This window comes from Gadus morhua, chromosome 22 (assembly GCF_902167405.1).
Source record: "Gadus morhua chromosome 22, gadMor3.0, whole genome shotgun sequence".
NCBI lineage: Eukaryota > Metazoa > Chordata > Actinopteri > Gadiformes > Gadidae > Gadus > Gadus morhua.
In genome coordinates this window covers 2367544-2383701 of record NC_044069.1, presented here as the reverse complement: position 1 = coordinate 2383701, position 16158 = coordinate 2367544, and the positions used below count along the sequence as shown (strand labels likewise).

At 49.1% G+C, this 16158-nt stretch overlaps 3 protein-coding genes across 4 annotated transcripts; all 3 read right to left on the bottom strand.

The window, feature by feature from the left end:
- Positions 1 to 174: 174 nt before the first annotated feature.
- psmb4 (proteasome 20S subunit beta 4) lies at positions 175 to 5229 on the bottom strand. The gene is made up of 8 exons (XM_030346718.1): positions 4970 to 5229; positions 3890 to 4016; positions 2753 to 2832; positions 2336 to 2482; positions 2170 to 2251; positions 1832 to 1948; positions 444 to 532; positions 175 to 318 (listed from the first exon to the last, which is right to left on the bottom strand). The coding sequence occupies exons 1-8, from the start codon at positions 5083 to 5085 to the stop codon at positions 306 to 308; spliced, it is 771 nt and encodes a 256-aa protein (XP_030202578.1). The 5' UTR covers positions 5086 to 5229; the 3' UTR covers positions 175 to 305.
- A 962-nt stretch (positions 5230 to 6191) lies between these two features.
- LOC115535470 (saxitoxin and tetrodotoxin-binding protein 1) lies at positions 6192 to 10066 on the bottom strand. Of its 2 annotated transcripts, none has more exons than XM_030346721.1 (6): positions 9887 to 10066; positions 9317 to 9453; positions 9064 to 9143; positions 7869 to 8042; positions 7210 to 7332; positions 6192 to 6276 (listed from the first exon to the last, which is right to left on the bottom strand). In XM_030346721.1, the coding sequence occupies exons 1-6, from the start codon at positions 10040 to 10042 to the stop codon at positions 6221 to 6223; spliced, it is 726 nt and encodes a 241-aa protein (XP_030202581.1). In that variant the 5' UTR covers positions 10043 to 10066; the 3' UTR covers positions 6192 to 6220. The 2 variants fall into 2 exon arrangements, with proteins under 2 accessions (XP_030202581.1, XP_030202582.1); XM_030346722.1 differs by having other exon boundaries at positions 7869 to 8024.
- A 2250-nt stretch (positions 10067 to 12316) lies between these two features.
- Positions 12317 to 14674, bottom strand: LOC115535475 (uncharacterized). Its single transcript, XM_030346737.1, has 5 exons — positions 14525 to 14674; positions 13926 to 14145; positions 13432 to 13599; positions 13107 to 13229; positions 12317 to 12461 (listed from the first exon to the last, which is right to left on the bottom strand). Exons 1-5 carry the CDS (start codon positions 14657 to 14659, stop codon positions 12418 to 12420), a joined length of 690 nt encoding a protein of 229 aa, XP_030202597.1. The 5' UTR covers positions 14660 to 14674; the 3' UTR covers positions 12317 to 12417.
- Positions 14675 to 16158: the final 1484 nt, after the last annotated feature.

Below are 16158 nucleotides of genomic sequence, written 5' to 3'. Positions count from 1 at the left end.
AGATTAAAGACTCAAAACATATTTTAAATGTTTAAATGTGGGAAACTGTAAACCTGGATGCCAACCAATAATTAGTCCCATGTATTTTAGGTGTGTGTAGTACTTGGTGTGGTACCTTATAAACTGCAGTACCATGAGTAGTACACAGTGGCTCCAGATTGAGAGGCAACACACTTTTTTGGATTGATAACATTTTTTATTTTTTCCATTTTACAAAAGAGGTTATGAACATGAAGAAGTGAACAGTTGTGTTCCACAGCTGGGGGAGGAGTCCGGGTCATCACATCGTTGAGTCCACGCAGTCCTCATTCAAAGCCACTGCATCAATAGAGAGACACACACACACACGTTAATGAGTGTGCTTGCTACCTGACCCAGTGTTGGTGGGTGAGTGCGCGTCCTACCGGAGTGTGAGTGAATGAGTGAGTGAGTGGTTTTCTTACCTGACCATGTGGGCGATGTCCCAGTTGGTCTCGGAGGACAGGGGTCCGATGATCTCCACACCCTTTTCGGTTACTATGGCGATCTCATGCTGCAAAGCACACGTCCGACAGAATCAGGGTGTGTGTGTGATTGAGTGGGGTGTGTGTGTGTGTGTGTGTGTGTGTGTGTGTGTGTGTGTTTGAGTGGTGTGTGTGTGTTTGAGTGGTGCGTGTGTCTTTGAAGAAAAAAAAGTTAAAGTCCCTTTTCATAAACTAAATTAAAGTCCTTGACCCAGAGAGCTGTGACTCAAAACCTCATCAACTCTCGTACTGAAGATCCGTCTGGAAGCTTCTAAGACTGAGGAGTGTTGCCTCCCTCGTCCAGGTTCTAAACGCTGATCTCCCGCTCGGAGGAGCTGCGCCCTCTAGTGGCCGCTGGGAGGTACAGCGCTGCCCATGGACACCGGGACCCCAACCGTGGTCTGTGTACTCGTGGAGTTCAGTAGACCAGTGAGGGGGTCCTTCAACGAGGCCTCCTCAGATACAGCAGAGCTTCAGTGGTCTCCTAACACGAGGAGCAGGGGGAGGAGCCAGAAGCAGTGCCTGCTGGGACTTGTAGTGCAGCACAAGGCAGGAGATTTTACATGCAGGGGGGGGGATCTTGCTGACGCTTTTATCCAAAGCGACGTACAGCCATTCATTCACAGGCAACCACGCAGGGCGACCGCCAGCTCGTCAGGAGCAGTCAGGGTGAGGCGTCTCACTGAGGGTCCGAACCAGCAACCGTCTGGTTACAAGCCAGCCTACCTCCCGAGCCACGTGCCGCCTTCACACGTCGAGATGGGGGCTGCGTCCGCAATAGACTCAAGGTTGACCTAGACTCTGCATAACCGCGCCGTCCGTCCGCTCCTACTTGTTGTATGTTTTACATCTTGGCACTTCATGTACGCACTCATAGTACGTCTTATTTAGTTATACTACTTAGTCACGTAGCATCTTATCCACATCTTTGTTGTATACGGGAAATGGGTTAACCTAGATCTCCGTGTTTTGTACGGGGAATGGGTTAACCTAGCTATCTGTTTTGTGTACAGGGAATGGGTTACCTAGCTATCTGTGTTGTGTACGGGGAATGGGTTAACCTAGCTCTCTGTGTTGTGTACGGGGAATGGGTTAACCTAGCTATCTGTGTTGTATACAGGGAATGGGTTAACCTAGCTATCTGTGTTGTATACGGGGAAGGGGTTAACCTAGTGATGGTTAGTGCTTGACACTTGAATGAACATACTGTACTTCTATGAACATCCTCACTGTGCTGACAGAGATATATAGTTGTTCCTCTTTCTTCTGACTAATGTGCTGATGTCGTGCGTCGCTCTGGATGGGGCGTGAGCGTGCCGGGCCCTCACCCTGTTGTAGGAGCGCGCGTCGCGGTAGTACAGGACCTTCAGGCAGCGCTCCACCAGAGCCCGCGCCTCCGCCTGCGTCACCTCCACCTTGTTCTCCAGGAACTCCCTCATCAGGGGCTGCACACACACACACAAATATTACACACACACACACACACACATTACATAACACACACAAATAACATATACACACACAAATATTACACACACAAAATTACATATACACACACACATATTCGCAAACCATAAACACACAGACACGCACACCATAAACACAAACACACACACATAGGACGCTGGCCCCCTGTGTGGCCCCGCCCCCTCACGGTGAAGCTCACCTGGGCCAGGTACGCTCCGAAACCCGTGGCCACGGTCGGTGCCTCATAGGCCACGCCCAGCTTGTCCACGTAACCTAGGAAACTGGAGAAGGGGCGGGGGTTATTCCGGGCCTAACGACGAGGAGGAGACGGTTGTCGGGGGTGATTGCGTTGCCACGGCGCCCACCTCTCCCCCTTGTAGAAGCCCCCGATCACCACCGTGTTCCACAGCGGGTTCATCTTGCTCCGCCGGTTGTACATGACGCGCGTCAGCCACGAGTGGAGCGCCTTGGGGGTGTAGCTGTGGCCGTCGCCTAGCAACTCCTCGTCCACCCTGAGACACGCACACACACACACACACACACACACACAGACCTTGTTACTACACATAGAAGCACCAAGGTGCACCTGCCCCTCAAAGCCTGTTCACAACTAGGTAATGGTGTGCACCTCACTGTGTGCACCTCACTGTGTGCACCTCACTGTGTGCACCTCACTAAACATAAATGCATCAGTGGTCAGTTTGGGGTAGTGGGTGACTGGACCACGCGGTCCAGGACCTGTTTGAGGTACTGGTCTGGGACCAGGGCAGTGGGAGACTTACACCATCTGGTCCAGGACCTGTTTGAGGTACTGGTAGTCTGCGTAGTCCCCGGACGCCCCCAGGATGGTGCTGTCGTTCACCTGGACACAAATACGGCGTCTCACACGCAGCTCAACAACAATACACAATCATATCAACTATCTATTCTTCAGATCTAGCATCCTACTGAGTTACGGCAGAACTGATCCAGCAGTCCTACCGAGTTACAGCAGAACCTCTGAAGCAACAGAAAGTGAAACTCCTGCTCTGTCATTAGGAGTTTCACTTTCTGTTGCTTCACACGAGGATCCGCTGACCCAAGCTTATCCACTGAGGAAGACCCCATGTAGGAGTACGCTTTGGGTTCAGGCCCTGAGCAGGTTGACAGAGCGCGTCCGTCATCAGACTTTAAATATGAGCTTAATGTCTGATTGGTCAGACTGTTAATAATACTAGGCTGGTGGACAGCAGGGATCGGTCAACCTGACCTTCTAGAGCCGCTGCAAGTTGGATAAAGATTGACCCCTCCTCCTCACAGAAAGGACGGCGTGGCCTGAGCTTTTAGTTAGAATAATTTAGTACACGGGTCTCCTCAATGCCGTGGAACGCTCCGTTCACTTGCATGGGCCCTTCTCAATTTCCGGCGGTGAATTATATTTGATAATTCACCGTTGCTAAGTATAATTGACTGCCGTCAAGGAAAACAGTCCGGTAACTTGTCAACCCCAGCGTCTTCGGTTGCTAAGCGACGTCAACGTCTTTGGCAGACTATTTCTCTGCTGATCAACAACATGAATGCTGGTAACAAATAAATTGTAAAAAATGACACCGTAAGTATTTTGTTTTGGCAAGGAGCCGTGTAATAAGCGGGATAATGAATAGAACGTCGCCGGTCATTATCGAAATTAAGCCCCTTCAGGGCGAAGCAAGTCACCTCCGCTGCGCGTCGGGGTCCGGTTCGCCCTGTCGGGGGTAATTTTTTCCTAATAATGACCGGTGTTCTATACATAATCCCTTACATAATAATTAATAATTATACATAATATCCAACATCCCGAGGAACACGAGATACAGAGGACCCGGAGAGACTGGATGAAGACCCCGGTGTCTCCGGCTCCGCTGTAGCTGGAGGTCTTCAGGGGTTGGCTTGCTGCTCACCTTCATCAGGCGCGAGACGTTCCTGAAGCGCGCCAGGGAGCCGTAGGAGCCCAGCATGTCCGCCGCGATCACCACGCCACCCGTGAACTTCACCCCCAGGACAGAGGTCCCCGTCACCATCGGGTTCCTGGAGAGGACAGAAGGGCAGAACATCTCAGGAACACAGCGACACCAAACCCACAGCCAACCAGAGATCATCTGTGGGTTCCTCCAAGCCAACCAGAGTGGGGAACCAGAGAACATCTGTGGGTTCCTCCAAGCCAACAAGAGTGAGGAACCAGAGAACATCTGTGGGTTCCTCCAAGCCAACCAGAGTGAGGAACCAGAGAAAATCTAGTGGTTCCCCCAAGCCAACCAGAGTGAGGAACTACAGAACATCTAGTGGTTCCCCCAAGCCAACCAGAGTGAGGAACCACAGAACATCTAGTGGTTCCTCACAACCTCACGACCACAGAAGCCGCGGTCTCTGAAGGGACCTGCTCCTCGACGACAGGCAAACCGTACTCAGCTCAACCTTCTAGTGTAGTCCCGGCAGGTCATAGATCCACCCTTCTAGGGTGAGGCAAGTACGGTTTACTGCCTGTCGTAGAGGAGCAGGTTCCTCCACCCACCAGAGACCACTTCCCGTCCTCTCCGCCCGTAAGATATCACGACCCCCTCCACCCGTCAGAGACCACGTCCCCTCCACCCATCAGAGACCACGTCCCGTCCTCTCCACCCATCATAGACCACGTCCCGTCCTCTCCACCCGTCTGACGGTGGCAGGGTGACGGGACGTGAATCAGACCGGCTAGCTAGCTGGGCTAGCCGGAGCCCCGATCCGCTCACTACTCCCTGATCGCCGTCCTACTGAGATGGTTTATAACACGTCAGACCTTGCATGGATCTTAGTCAAGTGCTACTTGCTGATTGCTTTAGAAGGAGATCGAACACACATGTAACACGACTTGTAGCCCACTAGCTTAGCGCCGCTAGCTTAGCCCCGCTAGCCTAGCCTCACTAGCCCCCATGATGAGGCAGAATTCCACACAGATCGGCGGTAAAGCTGCGGTCTCCGGAGCGGCGCGGTGGGCTGCTTACAGGGTGTGTCGGACCGGGCCGCAGGAGGGCCCCTGCTGGGACCCGGGGAACGAGTAGAACTGTCCCGGTGTCGGTCCATTCTCCCAGAAGTTTAGCTTCAAGCCGCTGGTCTCCATGTTTGCTAGGTTTGTATTGATACTGAAAGTGACGACACGGCTTTCTAAAGGCTGTTGGGAGACGCAAGGTATTGTGGGATACTCCTAGAGACACAAATTCTTCTTCCTATTTAAATATAAAGGCAGGCTAGACAGCAATGAGGCGTGTTGCTGCCCCCACTGTTTTGGAGTCAGTACAATTTAAACTGATAACCCCCCCCCCCAAAAAAAATAATATATATATCTGATAAAAACTTAACTTGACACCAGGACCTGTAGTGTGCAGAAAATCTACAACTGAAGCCTTGCCCCTGATTGGTCGTCAGCATGAGAGAGTGATCTCCCTACTGTTTCTCCTCTCTGCTCATATCTCTGGCAGTGCAGCAGCACATGTGGCCCAGAGTCATCGCACACCACCCAGCACACAACCCACCGTGGTGCTGAGACCACCACCAGGCCTGGTGGTCTCAGATTTATGGTGTCTACACTGAGTAGATCTATGGTGTCTACACTGAGCAGATCTATAGTGTCTGCACTGAGTAGATCGATGGTGTCTACACTGAGTAGATCGATGGTGTCTACACTGAGTCGATCTATGGTGTCTACACTGAGTACTTATAACTAATAACAATTTACAATAAATATAGTTATACTTATAGATATAGTTCAGGTAGAGAGAAGAGACATAGTCGTATCCCTTATATAGTTGCCAGTTACAGTAGCACTGGGAAAGACTTTAGACTGGGAATGAGTTTAGACTGGGAATGAGTGGAGACTGGGAATGAGTTTAAACCGGAAATGAGTTGAGACTGGGAAAAAGTTTAGATGGGAATGAGTGGAGACGGAATGAGTTTAAACTGGGAATGAGTTTAGACTGGGAATGAGTTTAGACTGGGAATGAGTTTAGACTGGGAATGAGTTTATCCTGGGGAGTCCCTGGAGCTGTGATGTCACTCGTCTAAACAAGTTTACGAGTTTCAGTATGAACACACACACACACACACACACACACACACACACACACACACACACACACACACACACACACACACACACACACACACACACACACACACACACACACACACACACACACACAGTTCTGGGCTCAAGAAGAAGAGAAAACGTCACTTTGAATAGAGATTTTATTTCTGATTTATCTCGGAGCAGAGAATAGATCTTCAGTTGTCGGTTTCTTCCTGAGACACAACTCTGAGAGAGACAGGAGATCAACATTAGTACTGCATTATACTCTACTGGTACTCTACTGATACTCTACTGTAGGACTAATACTCTACTGGTACTCTACTGGTACTCAACTGTAGGACTGATGCTCTACTGGTACTCTACTGTAGGACTGATGCTCTACGGGTATTCTACTGGTACTCTACTGAAACTCTACAGTAGGCCTCACACTACACTAGGCCTCACTCTACAGTAGGCCTCACTCTACGGTAGGCCTCACCGTACAGTAGGCCTCACTCAACAGTAGGCCTCACTGTACAGTAGGCCTCACTCTACAGTAGGCCTCACCGTACAGTAGACCTCACTCTACGATAGGCCTGACTCTACAGTAGGCCTCACTCTACGGTAGGCCTCACTCTACGGTAGGCCTCACCATACAGTCGGCCTCACTCTACAGTAGGCCTCACTCTACGGTAGGCCTCACCATACAGTAGGCCTCACTCATCAGTAGGCCTCACTCTAGAGTAGGCCTCACTATACGGTAGGCCTCATTGTACAGCTGGCCTCACTCTACAGTAGGCCTCACTCTACAGTAGGCCTCACTGTTCGCTAGGCCTCGCTCTTCAGTAGGCTTCACTGTTCGCTAGGCCTCGCTCTTCAGTAGGCTTCACTCTACAGTAGGCCTCACTCTACAGTAGGCCTCGCTGTACGGTAGGCCTCACTCTACGGAAGGCCTCACTCTACAGTAGGCCTCACTCTACAGTAGGCCTCACTGTTCGCTAGGCCTCGCTCTTCAGTAGACCTCTCTCTACAGTAGGCCTCGCTCTACGGTAGGCCTCACTCTACAGTAGGCCTCACTCTACAGTAGGCCTCACTGTTCGCTAGGCCTCGCTCTTCAGTAGACCTCTCTCTACAGTAGGCCTCGCTCTACGGTAGGCCTCGCTGTACGGTAGGCCTCACCTGTGACTCCGTCGTAGCTGTACTCCCCGGTGATTTCTGTCATGTTGAGGCACACGGCCTGCTGTCTGGTGCTCAGAGGAACCTCCTTCAGAGCCTCCAGGTCCTGGTGCTCCCCCTCCCTCCCTGAGACACACACACACACACACACACACACACACACACACACACACACACACACACACACACACACACACACACACACACACACACACACACACACACACACACACACACACACAATTTCTTTAGTAAATGAGTGACCCACCTATCTATGTATAAGTGTAGTGTTGTGTACTGTAGTTGAGTGTGTAACAGTGGTGTGTACTGTAGTTGAGTGTGTCTCAGTATTGTGTACTGTAGTTGAGTGTGTATCAGTGTTGTGTACTGTAGTTGAGTGTGTAACAGTGGTGTGTACTGTAGTTGAGTGTGTATCAGTGTTGTGTACTGTAGTTGAGTGTGTATCAGTGTTGTGTACTGTAGTTGAGTGTGTAACAGTGTTGTGTACTGTAGTTGAGTGTGTATCAGTGTTGTGTACTGTAGTTGAGTGTGTCACAGTGGTGTGTACTGTAGTTGAGTGTGTATCAGTGTTGTGTTACGGTAGTTGAGTGTGTATCAGTGTTGTGTTACGGTAGTTGAGTGTGTATCAGTGTTGCGCGTACTGTAGTTCATTACGAACTGGACGGCGGTGGAGTTGCTGTCTGTGGGGTCGTACACGCCGCGGTAGTTGAAGGTGAGCCGGTCCTCAGGGCAGGAAGGACAGCTCTGGAACAGAGTGATCTGTCCGAAGCACTCCCGGGGGCCGCCCAGCTCACTCACTGCAGCACAGAGAGGGACTGCGGGTCAACATAGCTAGCGTCACAGCGCGTTAGCGTGTTAGCCTGTTAACCTGTCAGCAGGGCCGGCGCTGTACACCTGGGGGCCCTAAGCAGGATCATTTTGGGGCCCTGCATTGCGGTAGTTTTGCCACAGAGAACATGCAACTGTATGGATTCATAACCCTTACGGTTTTTATCCGTACCGCTTTGAACATGGTTTGCCGCAATTGTTTTACTACTTTTTAAGTATACTCACTGAAACTGTCAAAGTGAAGTATTACGCACTTACCACATTTCTACTGTTACCAGACTTTTAACGTTCCTGCTCGCGATGGGAAAGGGGGGCGCAAAACTCAATCTCACCTAGGTTTACCAAAGGGCTAGCACCGGCCCTGGAGGGGAGAGCGGGAGAGAGGCGATGTCGGACAAAGGTAGCGAGCTTCGTTTAGCTTCGTCATGTACCGTATCGTCATCGTTAAAGGCGCCCCAACAGAAGGACAGCGAACACAGCAACCATGACTCCGCTGGGTCTCAGACTTCTGCTGCCGGCGGCCCGAGGTCTTAGTCCCACAATTGTTTTCTTAAATTTATATGAGCTGTGTGTTTATAATGTTTACTTTCTTGTTAAGTAAATTGCTTTGTGTATTAAAAAAAAAGAAAAAAAAGAGAAGAAGGCCTATAGATTTAAAAAAAATACAGCGCTCCTTGGGGCCCCCTGGTCGGGGCCCCTAAGCAGTCGCTTAGTTCGCATATAGGGAGGGCCGGCACTGCATGTGAGGACCTCAGCTAGCATTGTAGCCTTTTAGTATGTTAAAATGTAAGGACGTCAGCTAGCGTGTCAGCGTGTTAGCATGTGAGGACCTCAGCTAGCGTCACAGCATGTTATCGTGTGCTAGCTAACATGAACTTGCTAGCCCATCGTCTTGAGGCCCAGAGGAACAGGGCTCGACCTGTAATGCTTCACAGCATGCTACATCACGCCTGCTAGGACCTTGGCCTGCTAGATATTTATTATTGATGATGTTGATGGGGAACTTACCCAGAGTGTGGAGCCTCAGAGTGAGGTTGGCGTCGTCCGTAATGTTGCCCATGATGCGGAACCGGTTACATGGCTCATTGCTGGAGGTGCAGACACACGTTTCAGAGAGGACCATACCCAACGCTAGGCTAATCACCCCCCACCCCCGGATAAGACCCTCCATATAATCACACCCCTCTCCATAACCACACCCCCTCCACATGGCCACGCCCCTACACATAGCCACGCCCCCTCTGACCTCCCTCCAGCTCACCCCAACCCGCTCCTCTCGATGTAGGTGAAGGAGCTGTTGTCCTCCGACAGCGAGAGCTCCATGAAGGAGCTGGCGTGCAGAGGCAGACCCGTCTTCCTATCTGTCACGACACCTACCAGAACCCAGGAGCCCAACGCCTGGAGCCACACGGAGAACCACACAGAGTACAAGTAGTTCATGGAGAACGTGGAGAAAATATAGAATGAAGAGAACATGTAGAACGTGTAGAACGCGATACAGGTAAAATTAATCAGCACTTCTAGGATCTGGGTCTCACTAGGACACAGATCCAGACGTTATCTATTGGTTTTTACCTTTGTCAACATTAACTCTTTATTGATTTTTTTAATTAAAAAAACAATAATTTAGAGAGCTTTCCGCGTGAATTCCTACACACACTGACTAGACTATAAGAGTTATCCCTATGATATACATATATATACAATATAGGCATCTATTGATAATAATTGTATGACTTCATATATGCACACTATACGATTTATCACTGTACATTGTATAGTAGATGAACTACAGTCGCCTATAGTTGCTATGGTAACCACTGAGACTGACCTTGTCTGCTTGGTCCCTGCGGAGCGGGGTGATGACATCATCACAGCTGGAGGCGGGCGGGACGGTGGCGGCGGCGGTGGCGGCGGCGGCGGGGTCAGCGGCGGCGGTGGCGGGGGCCAGCAGCCCCAACAGAAGGACAGCGAACACAGCAGCCATGACTCCTCTGGATCTCAGACCTCTGCACCCGGCGGCCCGAGGCTTTATAGCCTCAGCGTCGCCCTGGGGGGGGGGCGGGGGGGGGGCGTGTCACCGCAGAGGATCCACCCTCCGATAGGGAGGTCAGAGACCCCAGAACAAAGAGCCCTCGTACATTTAGGAATCGGGGAAGAATTATCAAAGTCAAAGTCAAAGTCAAAGTGTGTTTATTGTTGCATGTACCAAATTGCTTCAGCACAGCAAAATTCTTACGACTTGGCAAGCATCATTCATCTACGCAGTAGACGTCATACATATAACAAAAATAACATAAAACTCTAAAACAATATGACAATAAACCATATAAAATGTAACATTAACATACAACAATTTAAAAAACAACATATATCTCTGTAGCACTATGACATTATAACAATCTAACATTTAACATTAACATTCCACAATTAGAGTACAGTAGAAGGGCTAGCAGCAGTTTAAGTGTGAATAGAGAATAAGTTAAAAAGAAATGCTAAGGATAAGTTAAAAGTTTTTAAAATTGTGCAAATATATCTATGAAGTGAATTGTATGAGTGGGGGAGCAGGGAGTAGGTGGAGGTGGCAACTGTTCAGAGGTTCAGTGTTTCTGATTCAGAAGCCTTACAGCCAGGGGGAAAAAGCTATTTGTGAGTCTGGTAGTCCGTGTTCGGATGCTCCGGTAGCGTCTATCAGGCGGTATATATAGGGTTCTAGCTATCAGGAGGTATATACGCTGGTTCCAGAGTTATTGAGTGGTATATACGGTGGTTCTAGTTTCAAGAGATATATACAGTGGTTCTAGAGTTATCAGGAGGCATATAGGATGGATCTAGATTGATCAGGATGTATATACGGTGGTTCTAGATTCATCAGGAGTTATATATGTGGTTCTAAAGTTATCAGGAGGTATATACGTGGTTCCATTTGTCAAGACGTATATACAGTGGTTGTAGTTATTAGGAGGTATATACATGGTTCTAGAGTTAGCAGAAGTTATTTTCGTTGCTCTAGAGTTATAAGGAGGTATCCTGTTACAAGCAACAAACTATCAGGCCTGATCCAAGAAACTACTAAACTACCCATCTTCAACCAACCAACAAACTACTGACCTACCCACCCTGAACCAACCAACATACTACTAACCTAACCATCCTGAAACAACCAACAAACTACTAACCAACCCACCCTGAACCAACAAACTTCTAACCTACCTATCCTGTAACAAGCAACTAACCACCCATCCAGAAGCAACAACAATCTACCAAACTACCCATCCTGAAACAACCACAAACGACTAACCTCCTCACCTTGAACCAACAAACTTCTGACCTACCCATCCAGAACCAATAACAAACTTCTAACCTACCAATTCAAAACTCCTTACCACCACAAACTGAAAATGTTGAACTGAAAATGGTAAAATTAAAATATCCAAGCAGCCGATGTAAGGCTGTTATTGTGAGGCGATAAAACCTTGGGACAAATGTTGACACCCACTCACACACTCACTGTGTAAACCTTACAAGGTCCATGTTGTGTTGTCCGGAGATGTGTGTTTACCCGGTAGGCCGCAGTGTTGAACCGCTCAAAATAAACCGCTCAGTGTATTTACACCGTTTATTTACAGTCCTTGGTTTACAGGGGCCTGATGATTATCAGAGATATGAAACTAGTATCAGTCATCAATAGACACTAAAAAAACATTTGGACTGAGGACCTAGCAATACCAGGATAACACTCCGCCTCGTCCAATCAGACCTCCCCTCCTCCTGTTCCAATCATACCTCCCCTCCTCCAACTTCTCTTTGTCCAATCAGACCTCCTCGTCCAATCAGAGCTCCCCTTCTCCTTCTCCTCGTCCAATCTGAGCTCCCCTCCCTCTTCCTCCCTCGTATTCCATTGGATCTTTCTGCTTGAGAGCTGGCTAGCTCACATGCTAACAATCTTACACACTTAATCAAGATGCTTTGAGGCTAGCATGCAGACGGCTAGCTGACAGTTTAAGGGCCCCTATGTTACCACCAGGTGTGAAGCTGAGCCTTAGTGACATCACAAGTGGGCGTGTCCATCTAGGTTCATCCTGCCGTCAGTCTAGCAGCCTACCCAGTGGACCGTAGCAAATGCTGTTGACCTATCTGGCATACATCTAGGTGGAAACACCCACTTGTGATGTCACTAAAACGCAGGAAGAAGGCAGAAGTTCAACAGTCATCAATACACAACAAGCATCAGTTCTGGGCTCAAGAAGAAGAGAAAACATCACTTTGATTTGAGATTTTATTTCTGATATATATATATAATATAATATATATATATATATATTATATTTCGGAGCAGAGAATAGATCTTCAGTGCTCGGTTTATTCGTCTGGTTTCAGCACCAGCATCTTCCTGGGACACGGCTCTGAGAGGGACAGGAGATCAACATCAGTACTGCAGTATACTCTCTATACTACTGGTACTATACTGGTACTGTACTGGTACTCTACTGTAGGTCTAATACTCTAATGGTACTCTACTGTAGGTCTAATACTCTACTGTATGACTAATGCTCAACTGATAGTCTACTGATACCCTACTGTGGAACTGATGATCTACTAGTACTCTACTGTAGGACTGATGCTCTACTCTGGTATTCTTACGATACTCTACTGGTACTCTACAGTAGGCCTCACTCTACACTAGGACTCACTGTACAGTAGGCATCACTCTACAGTAGGCCTCGCTCAACAGTAGGCCGCGCTCTACGGTAGGCCTCGCTCTACGGTAGGCCTCACTGTACGGTAGGCCTCGCTCTACGGTAGGCCTCGCTCTACGGTAGACCTCGCCGTACGGTAGACCTCGCCGTACGGTAGACCTCGCTCTACGGTAGACCTCGCCGTACGGTAGACCTCACTCTACGGTAGGCCTCACTCTACGGTAGGTCTCACTCTACAGTAGGCCTCACTCTACAGTAGGCCTCACTCTACAGTAGGCCTCACTGTTCGCTAGGCCTCGCTCTTCAGTAGGCTTCACTCTACAGTAGGCCTCACTCTACGGTAGGCCTCACCTGTATCTCCGTCGTAGCTGTACTCCCCGGTGATTTCTGTCATGTTGAGGCACGCGGCCTGCTGTCTGGTGCTCAGAGGAACCTCCTTCAGAGCCTCCAGGTCCTGGTGCTGCCCCTCCCTCCCTGAGACACACACACACACACACACACACACACACACACACACACACACACACACACACACACACACACACACACACACACACACACACACACACACACACACACACCCACACAAACACAATTTCATTAGCAAATTAATTACCGCAGTTGAGAGTGTATCAGTGTTGTCCTGTAGTTGAGTGTGTATTAGTGTTGTGCGTACTGTAGTTCATTATGAACTGGACGTCGGTGGAGTTGCTGTCTGCGGGGTCGGACACGCCGCTGTAGTAGGAGGTGAGCCGGTCCTCAGGGCAGGACGGACAGCTCTGGAACAGAGTGATGTGTCCGAAGACCTCCCGAGTGGTGATCTCCACGCCGTCCTGCTCACGCACTGCAGCACAGAGAGGGGCCGCGGGCCAACATAGCTAGCTGTCAGCGTGTTACAGTAACATGTGAGGCCGTCTGCTAGCGTGTTAACCAGTTAACATGTGAGGACCGCAGCTTGCGTTAGCATGTGAGGACATCAGCTAGCGTGTTAGTGTGTTAGCATGTGAGGACCTCAGCTGTGTGCTAGCTAGCACGAACTTGCTAGCCCATCATTTTGAGGCCCAGAGCGCCAGGGCTCGACCCGTAATGCTTCATAGCATGCTACATCACGCCAGCTAGGATGTTGGCATGCTAGCAATTTATTATTGATGATGTTGATGGGGAACTTACCCATAGTGTGGAGCCTCACAGTGAGGTTGGCGTTGTCCGTAATGTTGCCGACGATGTGGAGCCAGAGACACGACCCATTCACGAACCCGTTCCTCTCGATGTAGGTGAAGGAGCTGTTGTCCTCTGACAGCGAGAGCTCCATGAGGGAGCTGGAGAGCTGAGGCAGCAGGCCTATCTTCTCATCGGTCACAGAACCCACCAGAACCCAGGAGCCCAACGCCTGGAGCCACACGGAGAACACGTACAACATGGAGTACATGTAGACCGTATAGAACGTGGAGAACATGTAGAACGTGTAGGACGAGCTATCACAGGAAGAGCGCGATACAGGTAGAAAGAATCAGTACTTCTAGGATCTGGGACAGAACCGGACTTTATCTACTGATGTTTACTTTAGTCAACATTTACTCTTCATAGATCCTTTACTACACACACTGACTGGACTAAACGATATATTACTACATGTGACATACTCATATATAAAATATAGGCATATATAGATTATGATTTTATGACTTCATATATAATAGACGATAAATCACTGTATAGTAGATCAACTACAGTCACCTATAGTTGCTATGGTAACCACTGAGACTGACCTTGTCTGCTTGGTCCCTGCGGAGCGGGGTGACGACATCATCACAGCTGGGGGCGGCGGCGGCGGGGGCGGGGTCAGCGGCGGCGGTGGCGGGGGCCAGCAGCCCCAACAGAAGGACAGCGAACACAGCAGCCATGACTCCTCTGGAACTCAGACTGCTGCTGCCGGCGGCCCGAGGCTTTATAGCCTCAGCGTCCCCCCCCCCCCCCCTCAACGCACGATGGGGGCGGTGGGGCAAAGGTCACCGCAGAGGATCCACCCTCCAATCAGGAGGTCAGAGACCCCAGAACAAAGAGCACTCTTACATTTAGGAATCGGGGCTAGGTATATGCGGTGGTTCTAGCTATCAGGAGGTATATACGCTGGTTCCAGAGTTATCGAGAGCTATATACGGTGGTCCTAGTTCTCAGGAGGTATAATGATGGTTATAGATATATCAGGGGGTTTATACGGTGGTTCTAACTATCAGGAGGTATACTCGTGGTTCTAGTTTCAAGAGATGTATACAGTGGTTCTAGAGATATCAGGAGGCATATAGGATGGATCTAGATTGATCAGGATGTATATACGGTGGTTCTAGATTCATCAGGAGTTATATGTTGTTCTAAAGTTATCAGGAGGTATATACGTGGTTCCATTTATCAAGACGTATATACAGTGGTTCTAGTTATTAGGAGGTATATACATGGTTCTAGAGTTATCAGAAGTTATTTTCGTTGCTCTAGAGTTATAAGGAGGTATCCTGTTACAAGCAACAAACTATCAGGCCTGATCCAAGAAACTACTAAACTACCCATCTTCAACCAACCAACCAACTATTGACCTACCCACCCTGAACCAACCAACATACTACTAACCTAACCATCCTGAAACAACCAACAAACTACTAACCAACCCACCCTGAACCAACAAACTTCTAACCTTCCTATCCTGTAACAAGCAACTAACCACCCATCCAGAAGCAACAACAATCTACCAAACTACCCATCCTGAAACAACCACAAACGACTAACCTACTCACCTTGAACCAACAAACTACTGACCTACCCATCCAGAACCAATAACAAACTTCTAACCTACCAATTCAAAACTCCTTACCACTACAAACTGAAAACGTTGATATTTAAAATGGTAAAGATAAACTAACAAAGCAGCCGATGTAAGGCTGTTATTGTGAGGCGATAAAACCTTGGGACAAATGTTGACACCCACTCGCACACTCACTGTGTAAACCTTACAAGGTCCATGTTGTGTTGTCCGGAGATGTGCGTTTACCCGGTATGCCGCAGTGAATAAACCGCTCAAAATAAACCGCTCCGTTTATTTACAGTCCTTGGTTTACAGGGGCCTGATGATTATCAGAGATATGAAACTAGCATCAGCCATCAATAGAAACTAAAACACATTTGGACTGAGGACCTAGCATGATACCAGGATAACACTCCGCCTCGTCCAATCAGACCTCTCCTCCTCCACCTTGTTCAATCAGACCTCTCCTCCTCCTCCTTGTCCAATCAGACCTCCCCTCCTCCTGTTCCAATCATACCTCCCCTCCTCCAACTTCTCTTTGTCCAATTAGACCTCCTCGTCCAATCAGAGCTCCCCTTCTCCTTCTCCTCGTCCAATCTGAGCTCC

Bases quoted from the DNA above. Each gene is read 5' to 3' on its own strand.
- LOC115535475 (XM_030346737.1), bottom strand. From the start codon at position 14,659: ATGGCTGCTGTGTTCGCTGTCCTTCTGTTGGGGCTGCTGGCCCCCGCC. The intron at 14,146-14,524 runs GTCAGTCTCAGT...GTGTGGCTCCAG, and splicing joins GCAGGGACCAAGCAGACAAG to GCGTTGGGCTCCTGGGTTCT. The intron at 13,230-13,431 runs GTACGCACAACA...TGTGTGTCTCAG, and splicing joins CCAGTTCATAATGAACTACA to GGAGGGAGGGGCAGCACCAG.
- LOC115535470 (XM_030346721.1), bottom strand. From the start codon at position 10,042: ATGGCTGCTGTGTTCGCTGTCCTTCTGTTGGGGCTGCTGGCCCCCGCC. The intron at 9,454-9,886 runs GTCAGTCTCAGT...GTGTGGCTCCAG, and splicing joins GCAGGGACCAAGCAGACAAG to GCGTTGGGCTCCTGGGTTCT. The intron at 6,277-7,209 runs GTGAGGCCTACC...TGTCTCTCTCAG, and splicing joins CAGCTACGACGGAGTCACAG to AGTTGTGTCTCAGGAAGAAA.
- psmb4 (XM_030346718.1), bottom strand. From the start codon at position 5,085: ATGGAGACCAGCGGCTTGAAGCTAAACTTCTGGGAGAATGGACCGACA. The intron at 2,252-2,335 runs GTGGGCGCCGTG...CCCCTTCTCCAG, and splicing joins GGCTTCTACAAGGGGGAGAG to TTTCCTAGGTTACGTGGACA. The intron at 1,949-2,169 runs GTGAGCTTCACC...GTGTGTGTGCAG, and splicing joins TCGGAGCGTACCTGGCCCAG to CCCCTGATGAGGGAGTTCCT.